General features: G+C 43.6%; 1 protein-coding gene across 2 annotated transcripts in view; it reads left to right on the top strand.

Moving 5' to 3' along the window:
- Nucleotides 1-16,805, top strand: part of LOC117526353 (glycine receptor subunit beta-like) — a 158,609-nt gene that overhangs the window by 37,590 nt on the left and 104,214 nt on the right. For both annotated transcript variants that reach the window (XM_034188419.1, XM_034188418.1), the window contains exons 3-4: nucleotides 6,294-6,400; nucleotides 11,818-11,885. In XM_034188419.1, the coding sequence (XP_034044310.1) occupies nucleotides 6,294-6,400; nucleotides 11,818-11,885 (175 nt within the window). The remainder of the gene's footprint in view (nucleotides 1-6,293; nucleotides 6,401-11,817; nucleotides 11,886-16,805) is intronic.

The following is a 16,805-nucleotide window of genomic DNA, read 5'->3' on the forward strand; positions in this document are numbered from 1 at the left end:
AATACCTATGACATGCTCTAATCTCTGTAATAAAATTTTATGGTCAACAGTATCAAAAGCAGCACTGAGGTCCAACAGAACAAGCACAGAGATAAGTCCACTGTCCGAAGCCATAAGAAGATCATTTGTAACCTTCACTAATGCTGTTTCTGTACTATGATGAATTCTAAAACCTGACTGAAACTCTTCAAATAGACCATTCCTCTGCAGGTGATCAGTTAACTGTTTTACAACTACCCTCTCAAGAATCTTTGAGAGAAAAGGAAGGTTGGAAATTGGCCTATAATTAGCTAAGATAGCTGGGTCAAGTGATGGCTTTTTAAGTAATGGTTTAATTACTGCCACCTTAAAGGCCTGTGGTACATAACCAACTAACAAAGATAGATTGATCATATTTAAGATTGAAGCATTAAATAATGGTAGGACTTCCTTGAGCAGCCTGGCAGGAATGGGGTCCAATAAACATGCCGATGGTTTGGACGAAGCAACCAATGAAAATAACTCAGACAGAACAACCGGAGAGAAAGAGTCTAACCAAATACCGGCATCACTGAAAGCAGCCAAAGATAACGATACATCTTTGGGATGGTTATGAGTAATTTTTTCTCTAATAGTCAAAATTTTGTTAGCAAAGAAAGTCATGAAGTCATTACTAGTTAAAGTTAATGGAATACTCAGCTCAATAGAGCTCTGACTCTTTGTCAGCCTAGCTACAGTGCTGAAAAGAAACCTGAGGTTATTCTTATTTTCTTCAATTAGTGATGAGTAGTAAGATGTCCTAGCTTTACGGAGGGCTTTTTTATAGAGCAACAAACTCTTTTTCCAGGCTAAGTGAAGATCTTCTAAGTTAGTGAGACGCCATTTCCTCTCCAACTTACGGGTTATCTGCTTTAAGCTACGAGTTTGTGAGTTATACCACGGAGTCAGACACTTCTGATTTAAAGCTCTCTTTTTCAGAGGAGCTACAGCATCCAAAGTTGTCTTCAAAGAGGATGTAAAACTATTGACGAGATACTCTAACTCCCTTACAGAGTTTAGGTAGCTACTCTGCTCTGTGTTGGTATATGACATTAGAGAACATAACGAAGGAATCATATCCTTAAACCTAGTTACAGCGCTTTCTGAAAGACTTCTAGTGTAATGAAACTTATTCCCCACTGCAGGGTAGTCCATCAGGGTAAATGTAAATGTTATTAAAAAATGATCAGACAGAAGGGAGTTTTCAGGGAATACTGTTAAATCTTCTATTTCCATACCATAAGTCAGAACAAGATCTAAGATATGATTAAAGTGGTGGGTGGACTCATTTACTTTTTGAGCAAAGCCGATAGAGTCTAATAATAGATTAAATGCAGTGTTGAGGCTGTCATTCTCAGCATCTGTGTAGATATTAAAATCGCCCACTATAATTATCTTATCTGAGCTAAGCACTAAGTCAGACAAAAGGTCTGAAAATTCACAGAGAAACTCACAGTAACGACCAGGTGGACGATAGATAATAACAAATAAAACTGGTTTTTGGGACTTCCAATTTGGATGGACAAGACTAAGAGACAAGCTTTCAAATGAATTAAAGCTCTGTCTAGGTTTTTGATTAATTAATAAGCTGGAATGGAAGATTGCTGCTAATCCTCCGCCACGGCCCGTACTACGAGCATTCTGACAGTTAGTGTGACTCGGGGGTGTTGACTCATTTAAACTAACATATTCATCCTGCTGTAACCAGGTTTCTGTTAGGCAGAATAAATCAATACGTTGATCAATTATTATATCATTTACCAACAGGGACTTAGAAGAGAGAGACCTAATGTTTAATAGACCACATTTAACTGTTTTAGTCTGTGGTGCAATTGAAGGTGCTATATTATTTTATCTTTTTGAATTTTTATGCTTAAATAGATTTTTGCTGGTTATTGGTGGTCTGGGAGCAGGCACCGTCTCTACGGGGATGGGGTAATGAGGGGATGGCAGGGGGAGAGAAGCTGCAGAGAGGTGTATAAGACCACAGCTCTGCCTCCTGGTCCCAATGCTGGACAGTCACAGTTTGGAGGATCCAAGAAAATTGGCCAGATTTCTAGAAATGAGAACTGCTCCATCTAAAGTGGGATGGATGCCGTCTCTCCTAACAAGACCAGGTTTCCCCCAGAAGCTTTGCCAATTATCAATGAAGCCCACCTCATTTTTTGGACACCACTCAGACAGCCAGCAATTCAAGGAGAACATGCGGCTAAACATGTCACTCCCGGTCTGATTGGGGAGGGGCCCAGAGAAAACAACAGAGTCCGACATTGTTTTTGCAAAGTTACACACCGATTTAATGTTAATTTTAGTGACCTCCGATTGGCGTAACCGAGTGTCATTACTGCCGGCGTGAATTACAATCTTACCAAATTTACGCTTAGCCTTAGCCAGCAATTTCAAATGTCCTTCGATGTCGCCTGCTCTGGCCCCCGGAAGACAATTGACAATGGTTGCTGGTGTCGCTAACTTCACATTTCTCAAAACAGAGTCGCCAATAACCAGAGTTTGATCCTCGGCGAGTGTATCGTCGAGTGGGGAAAAACGGTTAGAGATGTGAACGGGTTGGCGGTGTACACGGGGCTTCTGTTTAGGGCTACGCTTCCTCCTCACAGTCACCCAGTCAGCCTGCTTTCCCGACTGCCCGGGATCTGCCAGAGGGGAACTAACGGCGGCTAAGCTACCTTGGTCCGCACCGACTACAGGGGCCTGGCTAGCTGTAGAATTTTCCACGGTGCGGAGCCGAGTCTCCAATTCGCCCAGCCTGGCCTCCAAAGCTACGAATAAGCTGCACTTATTACAAGTACCGTTACTGCTAAAGGAGGCCGAGGAATAACTAAACATTTCACACCCAGAGCAGAAAAGTGCGGGAGAGACAGGAGAAGCCGCCATGCTAAATCGGCTAAGAGCTAGTAGCTACGCTAAGCTAGCGGATTCCTAAAAACACACAAAGTGAATAATGTATAAATAATTTAAAGGTGATTCAGCAGAAGGAGTGCCCCAATCAAGGCACCAAACAGGCCATGAAGCAGCACAGGCAACGCACAACAACAGTGCTAAAAGAGAAAAATAAAAAATAAAAAAAATAAATAAATAAAAAACGAAAGCGTTAGCAAGCTAGTTAGCTTGCCAACGCTGATGAAAGTTAGCAGATAAAAGTGCTCCGTCGCGATGTTTCGACCGTTAGAGTTCTTCCTTAGGCGTTGGAGCACAGTAAAAAAGTAAAAAAAAAAAAAGTAAAAAAGTCTTGAAAAAGACTGTTAATTCAAGTCCAAAGCAGCAGGTAGCAGTCTCAGTGTAAACAGTCCCAACAGAGAGCCTGTCATCCAGTAGAATGTGCATGTAGTGCAATGTTCACAGTTTGGTGGTGGATGTTGAACTGTTCAACAGTCTGACAGCATTCGGGTCGAAGCTGTTTTTCAGTCTGGACGTTTTTGCCCGGATGCTGCACAGCCTTCTTCCAGAGGGAAGGGGTGTGAACAGACTGTGCGCAGGGTGGGTGGAGTCTCGGAGGATGCAGGTGGCTTTGTCTCTACATCTGGAGATGTAGATGTCCTCAATGGGTGGTAAGCTGCATCCGATGGTCCTCTGTGCAGACTTCACCACCTGCTGCAGCACTTTCTTCTCCGCCACCATACCACACAGAAAGGCGACAGGACACTCTCCGCTGCACAGCTGTAGAAGACCCTGAGGACCTCGGTGTTCAGTCCGGCCCTTCCCAATTTCCTCCAAAAATAGAGACGTTGGTGGGTTTTCTTGATGACAGCTGTGGTGTTGGTGGATTTTGATGATCTTCACACAGTGGTAGCACGTCACATGAAGAAAATAATTCCAGTCCGATGTTGGATTTTTATGCCCCGGCGGTGCTTGCGCTGCGAGGCGGGGCGTATAGCATCTGGGTTGTCTGTCCATCCGTCTGTCTGGCTGCAATTCGTTCGCTACAACGTAGCTCAGCACCTATTGCTCGCTAAAACTTCATATCTTCATATTTAGTGGGTACATGCCTTGGTGGAGTACTTTGCATGGGTTTGAAGGCCGGTGACGTTGACCTACTTTTCAAGGTCACCAGTGGTCACAACAGACAAATCCTTCACCTGAAATTTGTTTGCAGCAGTGTACCTCAGCACCTGTTGCTTGCAAAAACTTCATATTTGGTGGGTACCTGCCTTGGAGGAGTACTTCGCATGAGTTCGAAGGCCGGTGACCTTGACCTACTTTAAAAAAATTACCAATTGTTCGAAGGCTACCGACGTTTTATGGTCACTGTTGGCCACATCCTCTAAATAAATGTCAGTCTCCAATTTTTCCACTGTGTATCCCAGTTTACATCAAACACATGAGGGTTCAATCAAATACCGACCCCACACATGTACATATTACTGCACTTTACATGGAAAATAGTACTGCGCGTGGGGCATTTCATGACAAATGTCTCTGTTGTTGTTTCTTTAAATCATTATATTTGCCAGTAAACAGAACTGTTGGGTCTAAAAGCCAGAGGTTAACCAGTTTGTTAATTCAGGTCTGCATGTACAGTTGTATTCAAAATATCAGCGTGTTTAGAAAAGTGAGTAAAGCTCAAAATCCTTATAATAGCTTTTATTTCCATACACACAAATGCATTGTGAACACTCCACATTCTATTCCAAATGAAAACATGAAGACAAATTTGCTTTTACTTTACAGAAATTGAAGAAAAAAGGAATATTAGGATGTTCAAAAAATGTCTGTATTTTTCTTTACAAACTCCAACATTTACTCTATAAAAGTGAAAAATTCTTGAAGATTTCTCTTTCCTGTGAATGACTGAACTAGTATTTAGTTGTATGAACGCTGTTTCTGAGAACTGCTTCACATCTGTGTTTCACGGAGCCGACCGACTTCTGTCTTCTGTGAGCAGGTTTTCCAGTCCAGGACCTTTGGACTACAGTCCACAGTTTCTCTGTATTTCTTGGTTTTGCCTCAGAAACAGTATTTTTGATGTCACCCCACAGGTTTTCTGTTGGATTAAGATCCTGGGATTGGATTGAACTCTCCATAATGTTAATCTGGTTGAACACGTGCTGGTGTGTTTGGGGTTGTTGTCTTGTTGAAACACCCATTTCAAGGACCTTTCCTCTTCAGCACAAGACCAAACGATATTTCAAGTATTTTAATGTGTTCAAACTGATCCGTGATCCCTGGTATGTGATCAATAGATCAGACACCAAAGTATGACAGATGTCTCTATATGATGATGCTCCAGCAGGCTTCAGTGTCTTCACAGTGGACTGTGGTTTGAATTCAGTTTTTGGAGGTCATCTGACAAACTGTCTGTGGCTTCTAGACCCAAAAAGAAAAATCTTTTTTATCAGTCCACAAAATGTTGCTGTTTCTCTTTATTCCAGTCAATGTGTTCTTGGTCAAACCTCTTCAGAACATATGTGTTTTTTCCACAGTGGGACTTTGGGGGACATCTTGTCCATAATTTGTCTTCACATAGACATCTTCTAATTGTTACAGTACTCACAGGTAGCTTCAGACCTCCTCTTATCCCCCTGGGGCTTATTGTTGTCTGAGTCTTTGGCTTTCTGTCTGTTCTTTGCTCCATTTGAATGGTGGTTTTCTGTTTTCTTCCACATCTCATTTTATCTGAGCAGTTGATCATTTTCTGCACTTCATGTTTTCCCCTCTCCAATCAACTGTTTTCATCATAGTACTCTGCTCTTCTAATCAGTGTCTGAATGATCCATTTTACTCAGATTTTCTAGGAAAAACAACCAGCAGGAAGAACATTTACTGTCTTCAACCTTCAACAAGTTCCACATGTGTGGGATGAATAAGACTCACAGAAAGAAAAATACACTGACATTTTTTTTTTTCAACAGCCTAATATTACCTTTTCTTCAATTTCTGTAAAGTAAAAACAATTTTTTTTTTCATGTTTTGATTTGGAATAGAATGTGCAGTGTTCACAATGCATTTGTGTGTATGGAAATAAAGACTAAGGGTCCTGAGCTTTTTTAAACACATTGATATTAATTTGAATACAACGGTAAACATTTCTTCCCACAGGAGTGTGACCAAGCAGGAAGATCATTCTGTCAGCTCGCAGATCTGTAGTTAAGATTCCAAATGGTTTGCTGTTGTGAGAGGATTTAAGACATTAAACGTTATATTTATGATTTATCTGTTGAACAGTTTTCAGTAGTTCATCACGTATCAGTGATTTTTGTAAAAATGTTTAATTTCAAAAGAAATGAATGATACTGCTGCTAACATTCTGTTTAAATCAGGCAGCTGAGTCCAGAAGATCTGGCCCAGGTTCCTGCAAACTCTACCTCCAACATCTTGAACCGTCTGATGATCAGTTACGACCCAAGAATAAGACCCAACTTTAAAGGTCAGACTTCACGCTATCATCTGCAGTGCAGGAGCCTCATGTACAAAAGCTGCGTATGCACAAAAACATGGCAGCTGTCTGTCTGCATGCTAACGTTTGGATGTATCAAAAGTGAAATGAGCATGGAAATGTGCAGTGCGTCACGCAAAAATCCTGTCTGCCGTACACACGTTTCTACACCTATTGTTCCTCTGCTGACACATAGAGATGATGCTGGGAAGCAGTAATAGTATGAAAACATGAAGTCATCAGAGTTATGAACAATTAACACATACGCTTGATTGCAGTTATATGGGTGGATATAAAAGCACACGCAAAGTGATGCGTAAAATGGCACTAACAGTGGCTACATTAGCATTGTCAGAGGGCCTTACAAATGGTGCAGTCTGACATGAGCAAATATTCAGGGAACACAAGGATTTACTTGTAAATGATAACTGGCTTATAAGCTGATTTCAATTACCAAGGGCACTGTTACTGGAGTTGTGTGCAAAATTGTGGCCGTCCCAGAGTGCACTGCGGCGAGGAGCCAGGGGTTGTCTGTGCCCACACAGGTGCTGGTAACACGGGCATTCCAACGTGAGCTGGCTGCTCAGTCAGGACTGTGCCAGTCAACCTTGAGCCGACCCATGCCAGCTGTGTGGAACACTATCATCCGAATGTCATCCAGGTGCATCATACTCCAACATTAAAGGACAGTTTGCAGTGAGAGCCGGTTTGTGATCCTAATGTGATCGTAGCTGTACACTGAACCCATATTGCCATAAAGATGCCATCACATGATGAATTTGTTTTTGTTAATAGGAACATTTTTATTCCATCAGTGTTCAAATCATATGTGATGCACAAATGCATCTAACATGGTGACTCGGTGGCCTGGTTCAACACACGACTCCTTCATCCTGATTAACAGTGTGGGTGGAGCAGCCCAGTCTCACACTGTTTTCATGCTCCCATCACAAAATGAGTGACATTTCCATGCTACTTTTTTAAATTTTACAATTTCTAACTCTAACCATAACTCCTCCAGAACCCCTCCCCTCCATGTCATCCTGCATTTTGTGCTCCCATCTGGCACGTGTGCGATGAGTAAATAGTTTATTCGCATAATTGTTATGAATGAACTCTGCATGGGCACATTTGGGTGTGTGCATTCAAATGTTGGTTTTTTATTATTATTTTGTTACTTAATGGTGAATCTAGAGATTCTCAGCAAATCCCTGATTGTTTCACTGTGTTCAGTATTTGTCAATAAATGCATTTTTATAGTTGTGATGTCACACACTGTCTGCCGCAGTGCATTCAGTGTATGCACTGCTTCCACTTCATGTTTGTTCCTGTTGACAGGGTACCAAATAAAATATCCCTGCATATTGCCAGTCATTTACTCCACTTCATCTGTAGCTCACACTCAGTTAAATTCCTTTTCTTACATGATCATTCTGGACAGGAAGGGGAATAATTTGCATATTTAAATAGGGGCGTGGACAGGGATGAGCTTGGTACCTGTCCATGTGTGCACAATTCCACATTCACTGGGATGTACAAATGGAATGTGCTTGGATCCATGCATATGCACACTTTGATATATCTAAATTATTTTGGGATTACGCCAGTTTCTGGGTTTTGGCGTACACCATGTTTCAGTAGGAAATCCACACAAGTCTTTGTACATGAGGCCCCATGTATTGTGTATTTTTGTGCTTATTGTGAAATTATCAGTCAACATTTATTTATAAAGCGCTTTACAGCACCGACTGGTGTCCAAAGTGCTTAACATTAAAAACACAAATTCACAAAAATAAAACACATATAGAATAAAATTTTAAAACAGCACATAAAAACAGAACATGTCACCTCCCCACTAAGTGTTAAAAGCCAGTTTAAATAAATAAGTCTTTAACTTAAATTTAAAAAGTGCTAGGTCAGGAATAGTAGGTAGCTCATTCCACAGTCTCGGGCCAGCTTGTTGGGAAAGTTCCCAGGAGGAACCGAGGATCCTAAACACACCCGATGGCAGGTTTCGCTCCACTGAACCACCACCCCAGACGGCCAATCGATCCGGGGATTGTGCTTTAACATCCATGGGATGCCCAAAATCACGCGGGAGGTAGAAGGAGTTACAAAAAACTCAATCTCCTCCCGGTGGTTTCCAGACACCACCAGAGTTACTGGTGGTGTCTTGTGTGTGAGTAAAGGGAGGAGGGTGCCATCTAGTGCCCGCACCTGCAATGGCGTAGGAAGCGCCACCAGAGGGAGCCCTACCTCCTTTGCCCTTCTGCTGTCTAGCAGATTCCCTTCTGACCCCGTGTCCACCAGTGCTCGGGCTTGAAGGGTTAAATCCCCGCTCAGGATTGTGACTGGGAGTCGTGTGGCAATTTGTGTGTGTCTCACTTGAATGTCTTGACCCCCCCTTAGCCCAGTCTCTAAGGGCGAGTGTTGACGTTTTGGCCGTTTGGGGCAGTCTCTCTGTGTGTGCTCTGTTGAGCTGCAGAGAAAACACTCTCCACGGATCAGCCTCCCCATTTTGGCCCTGTGCGTCTCCCTAACAACGTCAACAGGGGGAGCTGTTGCCCCACAAAGCGCTGCGGCTGTGGAGCGTGGGGAGGGCGGCCCCTTTTCGAACCCGGAAGGGAGAGGGGCGGCGCGTATCCGGTCACGTCCTTCGCCTCGCTCCCGACGGCGTTCCTCTAACCGATTGTCTAATTGTATAACGAGATCAATAAGCCCGTCTAAATCCCGCGGTTCGTCCTTGGCCACCAGGAGCTCCTTCAGGACCAACGACAGTCCGTTTACGAAGGCGGCGCGGAGGGCAGTGTTATTCCAGCCGGACCTCGCAGCCGCGATGCGGAAGTCGACTGCATAAGCAGCTGCGCTCCGGCGCCCCTGTCTCATTGACAGCAGCACGGCTGAAGCGGTCTCTCCTCTATTTGGGTGATCGAACACTGTTCTGAACTCCCTCACAAACCCATCATATGTCAGAAGGAGCTGTGAATTTTGCTCCCAAAGCGCTGTAGCCCAAGCGCGTGCCTTGCCGCGAAGCAGATTAATGACATAAGCTATCTTACTAGCATCAGTCGCGTACATGACGGGACGTTGTGCGAAGACGAGCGAACACTGCATAAGAAAGTCCGCGCATGTCTCCGCACAACCCCCGTATGGCTCTGGAGGGCTTATGTATGCTTCAGAGGAAGGTGGGAGGGGTCGTTGAACGACCTGTGGAACGTCACTGTTACGCACAGGGTCGACAGGAGGGAGAGCCGCAGCAGCGCCCTGAGGGCGCGCTTCCACCTGCGCGGCGAGAGCCTCCACCCTGCGGTTAAGGAGGACGTTCTGCTCGGTTATTAAATCCAACCGAGCCGTGAAAGCGGTGAGGATCCACTGCAACTCACCGACCATTCCTCCTGCGGACGCCTGTGCGCCCTGTTCTTCCATTGGCCGTTCAACAGCCGGTTGACGCCCCTCGGGATCCATGACGTTGGCCGAGATATCCTGTTGGGAAAGTGTAAGTACACGGACCCACAACAGGGGGCGCAAATGAACGGACAATGGAATAGGTCAAATAACAACACTTTACTATTGCGAACGTGCACAACAAATACAACAAATTACAACAATGGACAAAATTCAATTCACAATGGTGTCGTGTGGGCAGGCTCGAAGATAGGAGACGCCTCTCCAAAGTAGAACCGGAACCATACGGTTTCCTCCGCCACAGGACCCCGGGAATACTGGAGCCGCCAAGTTCCGAACGCCCAGGTGGCCACTGCCTCCGCGTGTCGGACCTGGTACTGCTGGCGAGGAACAAGAACACAATTAAACGTGGGCGCGTCTGCACCCAGCAACCTGCACGGCAGGGAAGCTACCTCCACCTCTCGTTGGAGTAAAAAGTCTGCAATCACTCACAAAAATCACAAAGGTTACTGTCAAGCAGTCAGCTGAGAGTATTGCCTTCCAGGTAGAACGATATCTTGGCAAAGAGGTGGAGACGTCGTCCTGCTGATATACCCCTGCCGATCAGATGATTGGTAACAGCTGTTGCCGGTGATGTGTGACAGCTGTCACCCTGGCTGCTCCTGTGAGGCGGCTGCGCCCTCTGGTGCCTGGAGCCCGCACTCCAGACAGGGCGCCCTCTGGTGGTGGGCCAGCAGTACCTCCTCTTCTGGCGGCCCACACAACACCAGCTACCGCGAAAGCATGATCACCCCAGCGTTTATATCTTGACCTTGGAACATCTAAGTAAAGCTGGCCAGACGCCCTTAATGTCCTACTGTAGGTGCGCAAAGTTAAAATTTCAGACAAGTAGGGAGGTGCAAGGCCATAAATAGCTTTAAAAACAAACATTAAAATTTTAAAATCAATTCTAAAACAAACTGTAAGCCAGTGGAGTGAGTACAGTATGGGCGTAATATGCTCACATCTAAAAGTGTTTGTCAAAAGACGAGCAGCAGCATTCTGCACCAACTGGAGACGTGCAAGAGACGACTGATTAATGCCCGAATAAAGTGCATTACAATAATCAAGTCTGGAGCTGATGAAAGCGTGAATGGCCGTCTCAAGATCACGTCTACTGAGAAAGTGCTTTATTTTAGCCAAAAGGCGAAGTTGGAAAAAACTAGCTTTGACAACAGAATTTATCTGTTGATCAAACCTCAAACAGCTGTCAAATATCACTCCCAAATTCTTGACAGCTGGTTTTACATAATTAGCCAAAGCACCAAAATTTGGTGTTACCACATTTGGTATGCCAGAGCTCTCAAACACCATGATCTCCATTTTACCATCATTCAGGTAAAGGACGTTTTGGGACAGCCACTGCTTTACATCACGAATACAATTAAATAATGATGACAAAGCATCACTCCCATTAGTCCTCACAGGCAGATTTACAGATCATCTGTTTAACAATGAAAGGACAGGTTGTGCTGTCCTTTCATGGACAGCACAACCTGTCACAAATGATTTAATTTATAAAAATTATATTTTTGTAAATTAAACCATTCATTCATTTTGACTGATTCCATTTAAGGGTCATGGGGGCTAGAACATATCCCAGCAGCCATTGGCGAGGGGTGGGGTGGGGGGTTTAACGTGAAACCTTTTTCAATATACACACTGTAGTTGAAGGTCTCAGATCGTTTGTCCCTGATTACTTCAAGAAATGACTGAAAACCCCTTCAGATGATCTGGAATACATCTGTGGCACAATAACTTGACCAGGCTGTGTGGATTAGTCTATAAAGACCAGAAGCACATTCAATTTATTTTGCGTTCATCAGTGTTGAAGAAGTCAACTGATTATCAACTGTTGTCTTATCTGGCTTTTTTGGCTGCAATAACCTTGTCTATTCACTGTCATTGAACATTAACTGAGGCTGCCAATGATGTAATATTCTGATTCTGTTTACGATTTTCAGGTATTCCTGTGGAGTCCAGGGTCAACATCTTCATCAACAGCTTTGGATCCATCCAGGAAACCACTATGGTGACCCATGCACATGTGACATACACTTATTCTCATTTAAAACCTTGAGCTCATGACCTTGTGTGGGATGGATGAACTGGAATAGCCTGTAAATGGCAGAACTGGTAAAATAACTTCACTGAGTTTATTTGTACAACTTGAAATCACAGGATGTTCCAGAGGGCTGCACATGACACGAGATATTAAGTTCAAGTTCAGAATCATCATCTCCTCTTCAGTCACCGACAAAGCCGGCAGAATGTTAGCAGTGTTCCTGTACATACCTTCTGCCCATTGGTGTCACTACTCACCCCGGGATTGCAGATGAGAGTCAATGATTTCCCTTGGATGCCAGTACAGCACCAGTCCATCACAGGTCACTTTCCCAGTTACAGTTGGCTGAACTGAGACAATCCTGTTATCTTTTTGAAGACATCTTATCCCACTGAGCAACCTGTTCTGCCTAAAACACATCCATAAGTATGGCATTTGGACAGCAGCACTGTTTTTGTCATTTTGTCTCTATACGCTACTACAATGATCTGACAACCTTTGTCGCCCTCTGCTGTGAACTATGTTTGTTTCAGTCATTTCTGCAGTGCCTTTAGCCTGATTATGGACTACAGACACCTGCTCTCCCATACTGCTGCACCTCATTCTGCTAATCAGTTTAGAACTGACACAGTTTCGAAGACAGATTATCTATGTGTTAAGTTTTCCTATATTCTATGTGTGTGTGTGTATGAGGTCTGTTAGAAAAGTATCCAACCTTTTTATTTTTTTCAAAAACCTGATGATTTGAATCACGTGTGCTTGCATGAGCAAACCTTGAACCTTCGTGCGCATGCGTGATTTTTTTCATGCCTGTCAGTTGTGTCATTTGCTTGTAAGCAGCCTTTGTGTGAGGATGGGTGGAGTCTCTCGTTGTTTTTTCTTTCCAAGGAAATGGCGGAACGACTGGAGCAGCGCGTCTGCATCAAATTTTGCCACAAACTGGCCGACAGCCAGGTGGAAACCATTTGGATTATTCAGACGGCTTTCGGTGACGATCCTATGGGCATCACACATATTAAGGAGCGGTACAACTGGTTTAAAGATGTCCGCACAACGGTGGAGAGCGTGCCGCGCTCCGGTCGGCCATCAACACACTGAAACGACCGGATCATTTCCAAAATGAACGCTGTGGTGATGTGGGACCGTCGTGTGATTATCCAAGAAACTGCGGAAGAGGTGGACATCAGCACTTTTTCGGCACATTCCACTGTGAAACAAGATTTTGCCATGAAAAGAGTGGCGGTGAAATTCATGGGCACAAAGCTGATGGCGCAGCAACAGCGCCTCCGTGTTGAAGTCTCACAGGACATGTTGTAACATGCCCAGCTCGTCAACCATTCGGAAGATTCAGACAGCTTTCGGTGGTTTTTCAGTCGTGTAACTATCCGAGAAATTGTGGACAAGCTGGACATGTCAGGGCATGTCACAACATGTCCTGTGAGGCTTCATCACAGAGGCGCTGTTGCTGCGCCATCAGCTTCGTGCCGATGAATTTCACCGACACTCTTTTCATGGCAAAATCTTCTTTCACAGTGGAATGTGCCAAAAAAGTGCTGATGTCCACCTCTTACGCAATTTCTCGGATAATCACACGACGGTCCCACATCACCACAGCGTTCACTTTGGAAATGATCCGGTCGTTTCAGCGTGTTGATGCCAATTGGAGCGTGGCTCGCTCTCCACCGTTGTGCGGCCGTCTTTAAACTGGTTGTACCGCTCCTTAATCTGTGTGATGCCCAGAGGATCGTCACGAAAGCCGTCTGAATAATCCGAATGGTTTCCACCTGGCTGTCACCCAGTTTGTGGCAAAATTTGATGCAGTCGTGCTGCTGCAGTTGTTCCGCCATTTTACTTGAAATGAAAATCCGCCGAGCGCACTGCACATGTCCCACACAAAGGCTGCTTACAAGCAAATGACGCAACCGACAGGCGTGAAAAAAAATCACGCATGCGCACAAAGGTTCAAGGTTGGCTCATGCAAGCACACGTGATTCAAATCCATCAGGTTTTTGAAAAAAATAAAAAGGTCGGATACTTTTCTAACAGACCCCGTATGTGTGTGTATATACACACACAGAAGCTAAACGATGAACTCATCAATGCATAAAGTGCATGGGTGGCTCTATGTTTGACGAAAGATGCCAGAACACGCTCCTTCCGTAGCGTTGGACCCAGCTAACCTAGGTTCTGGTGTTTATTAAATCATAGTTTTGGGGACTGCGCGGTGGTTCTCCTAAGGTCCCCTTCACACATACCACGAATGAGGCCAAATGGGGATCCCACCCCCAATCGGGAGTGTGTCAAGGTGCATTTGCAAATGTCGGACAGCAGTCTGAGAGCAGTTGGCACAGTCGTGCAGCCAGAACACATGCACTCAACATTTGTGGTGTGCCAGAGGTGGAAAACATATCGAATAGTGGTCTAACTGCAGTCTGTCTGTAAATTGACTGCAGTCATAATATTTGTATGGCTTGAAAACACTATTCAAAGCCTCCTGGCAGCGTTAATGGGCAGTTTGAAGTGTTTGGCTACATCAGATCTGGGCCAGATGTCCTGATTGTGCCTGGATGCACCTCCCCTTCACACTAGAGGCCGAATGAGAGCGAATGCCACCCGGATAGTCATTCAACCTACACTTGGCTAAAATAGAGGCACACTCCAAAGTCCTAGCCCAACTGTAGAGCAAATGCCCAGCACCGTTGAGGTGCGCTTGGAGTGGTAAAAGCTCGTATGGGGGTCGAGGTGCAGTGTGACAGCTGGCCAGACTGTTTGAGGAATATTCGTTATGGTCAGACACATCAAATCCTGCCAGCATGTCCAGCTTGTGCCATACGTGCACCCCCACTGGATCCTGTTTGGGGTTCGCAATTCAATTTCATTTTATTTTCATTTATATAGTGCCAAATCACAACAAAGTTGGCTCAAGGCACTTCACATAAAGGTCGAACCTTATCAACCCCTAAAGCAAAAACACAGGCGACAGTGGTAAGGAAAAACTCCCTCTGATTTGAGGAGGAAACCTCAAGCAGACCAGACTCAAAGGGGTGACCGTCTGCTTGGGCCATGCTATTGACACAGTAGACAAGACAGGAAATTTTGGAAGATTTTGGGAGTCCATGCTGGTGCACGGAAGGCCTGCAGAAGCTTTAACACCTATCATGACATCCACAACATGTACCTCTGAAGGCGGATTGACGTGGCAACAGTTGTGCCAGGCCTTCATGATATAAATAAAAAAACTCACCTTTGGAACGGCTCAAGGTGCAACTCACTGCACGTAGCACACAATTGCTTAGTCCACACGGTCTGAAGAAAACAAACAAATAATTTCCATCCTGTGAACTACACGTGGACATTACACAAACTATCGATTTCTATTTACTCACTAGATGGAAGACCGGGCTGATTCGCTTATTCGCTGGCTGTTGCCAGAGCACTGCCATCTTGATTTGCATCTAACAACCAGACATAAATAGAAATCAGTGGACGATGATCAATGTTTTCAAGAGAGTTTCACCATAAATCTGCATTTTGTGTTTTTACTGTGCCGTTACATTTATTTAAATTCAGCTCCACATTTGTACATCCACTATTTGCCAAAACAAATACAGAAGAGGATCAGACTATTTATATAATAGACTTGAATGAATTTGTTCATCCCAGTCCAGATAAAAAATAATACCATCAGTTTGTCAAACACACCAGGTTTGCCATCCTTAATTTCATTATGAAGTTAAGTCAATGGGAAATAATCGGGGATGAAAGTAAGAGGTTTGTAGGCTCGTATCATATTCAAGCGCATCATATAAAGATAAGACTGCTCTTAACCCACCTGCAGCACTGCTTTTACGGAGTGCTTCTCTGCTAAAATTTCAAATAAAATAAATAAAATGAAACAGCCACACCAGCCAGGGTGAAAGTAAGATTATTCAATAATTTCTGGACCAAGTTGAAAGAAATCTGAAAACACTACACTAGAATGAATATGGAGTATATCATAGAGAAATTAATCTCATTCATGTATATTCTTATATCAGTAGAATATAGTGTCAAAGCAACTGTCATGTGACCCACCAAATTGAGAGAATAAACATTTCCATCTATGAATTTGCTCTTATCTTAAGTTGGAAAACCTGATGTGAAGAAAAACCCGAGACTAATTAAAAAGGCCTAAATTGAGACTTATGAAAGTGAGACTTCTAATTGAATGATGCAATATTCATCAAGACAAAGCATGCAGGCAGTAAAACTGAAGTCACTACTTTACAGAATACAGATCGACACAAAATCATTTGTAACCTTTACTCAGCAGTTTTAGTCATTTCGCCACATCATTAATATTACATATTAGGGATGAGCGAGTACACCACTGTCTCTCTGTACTCGTAGTGGGCTGGGCCTAAACTGGAAGTGGGCATGGTTTAACTCAAAATAGGTGGGGCTTAAATCAGTACATTATTTTAAGTCTGAAATTGATATGAATTGATCAGAAGCTCAATATTTATTGTTTATTTGAAAACTATTTGCAGAACAGCCTCAAAATTGAGATTCAAATCAATGTTTTTGATCACAGTAGTAAAGGAACTATTTTACAGAACAAGTTTTTTAGACTCAGAACATGAATATTTTTAACTGTATGAATGAATAACATAATAGCCTCAGAATTGACACTCAGTGTCGTAGGAAATTATGAACTACTAAGTATGCATGAACAAGAGTAGTCATACTCAACACAACTTTCTCTCTTTTTTAAATTTTATGATCAAACTGTGATTTTTTTTTTTCCCCAATTAATTTATTTATACTACCTAATGTTCTTGGCATTTTCTTCCACACAGTTAAACAATATTGATTAAGGTGTGTGTCTGTGTGTGCATGTGTGTCTTT

This window comes from Thalassophryne amazonica, chromosome 15 (genome assembly GCF_902500255.1).
Source record: "Thalassophryne amazonica chromosome 15, fThaAma1.1, whole genome shotgun sequence".
In the NCBI taxonomy this organism is placed as follows: Eukaryota; Metazoa; Chordata; class Actinopteri; order Batrachoidiformes; family Batrachoididae; genus Thalassophryne; species Thalassophryne amazonica.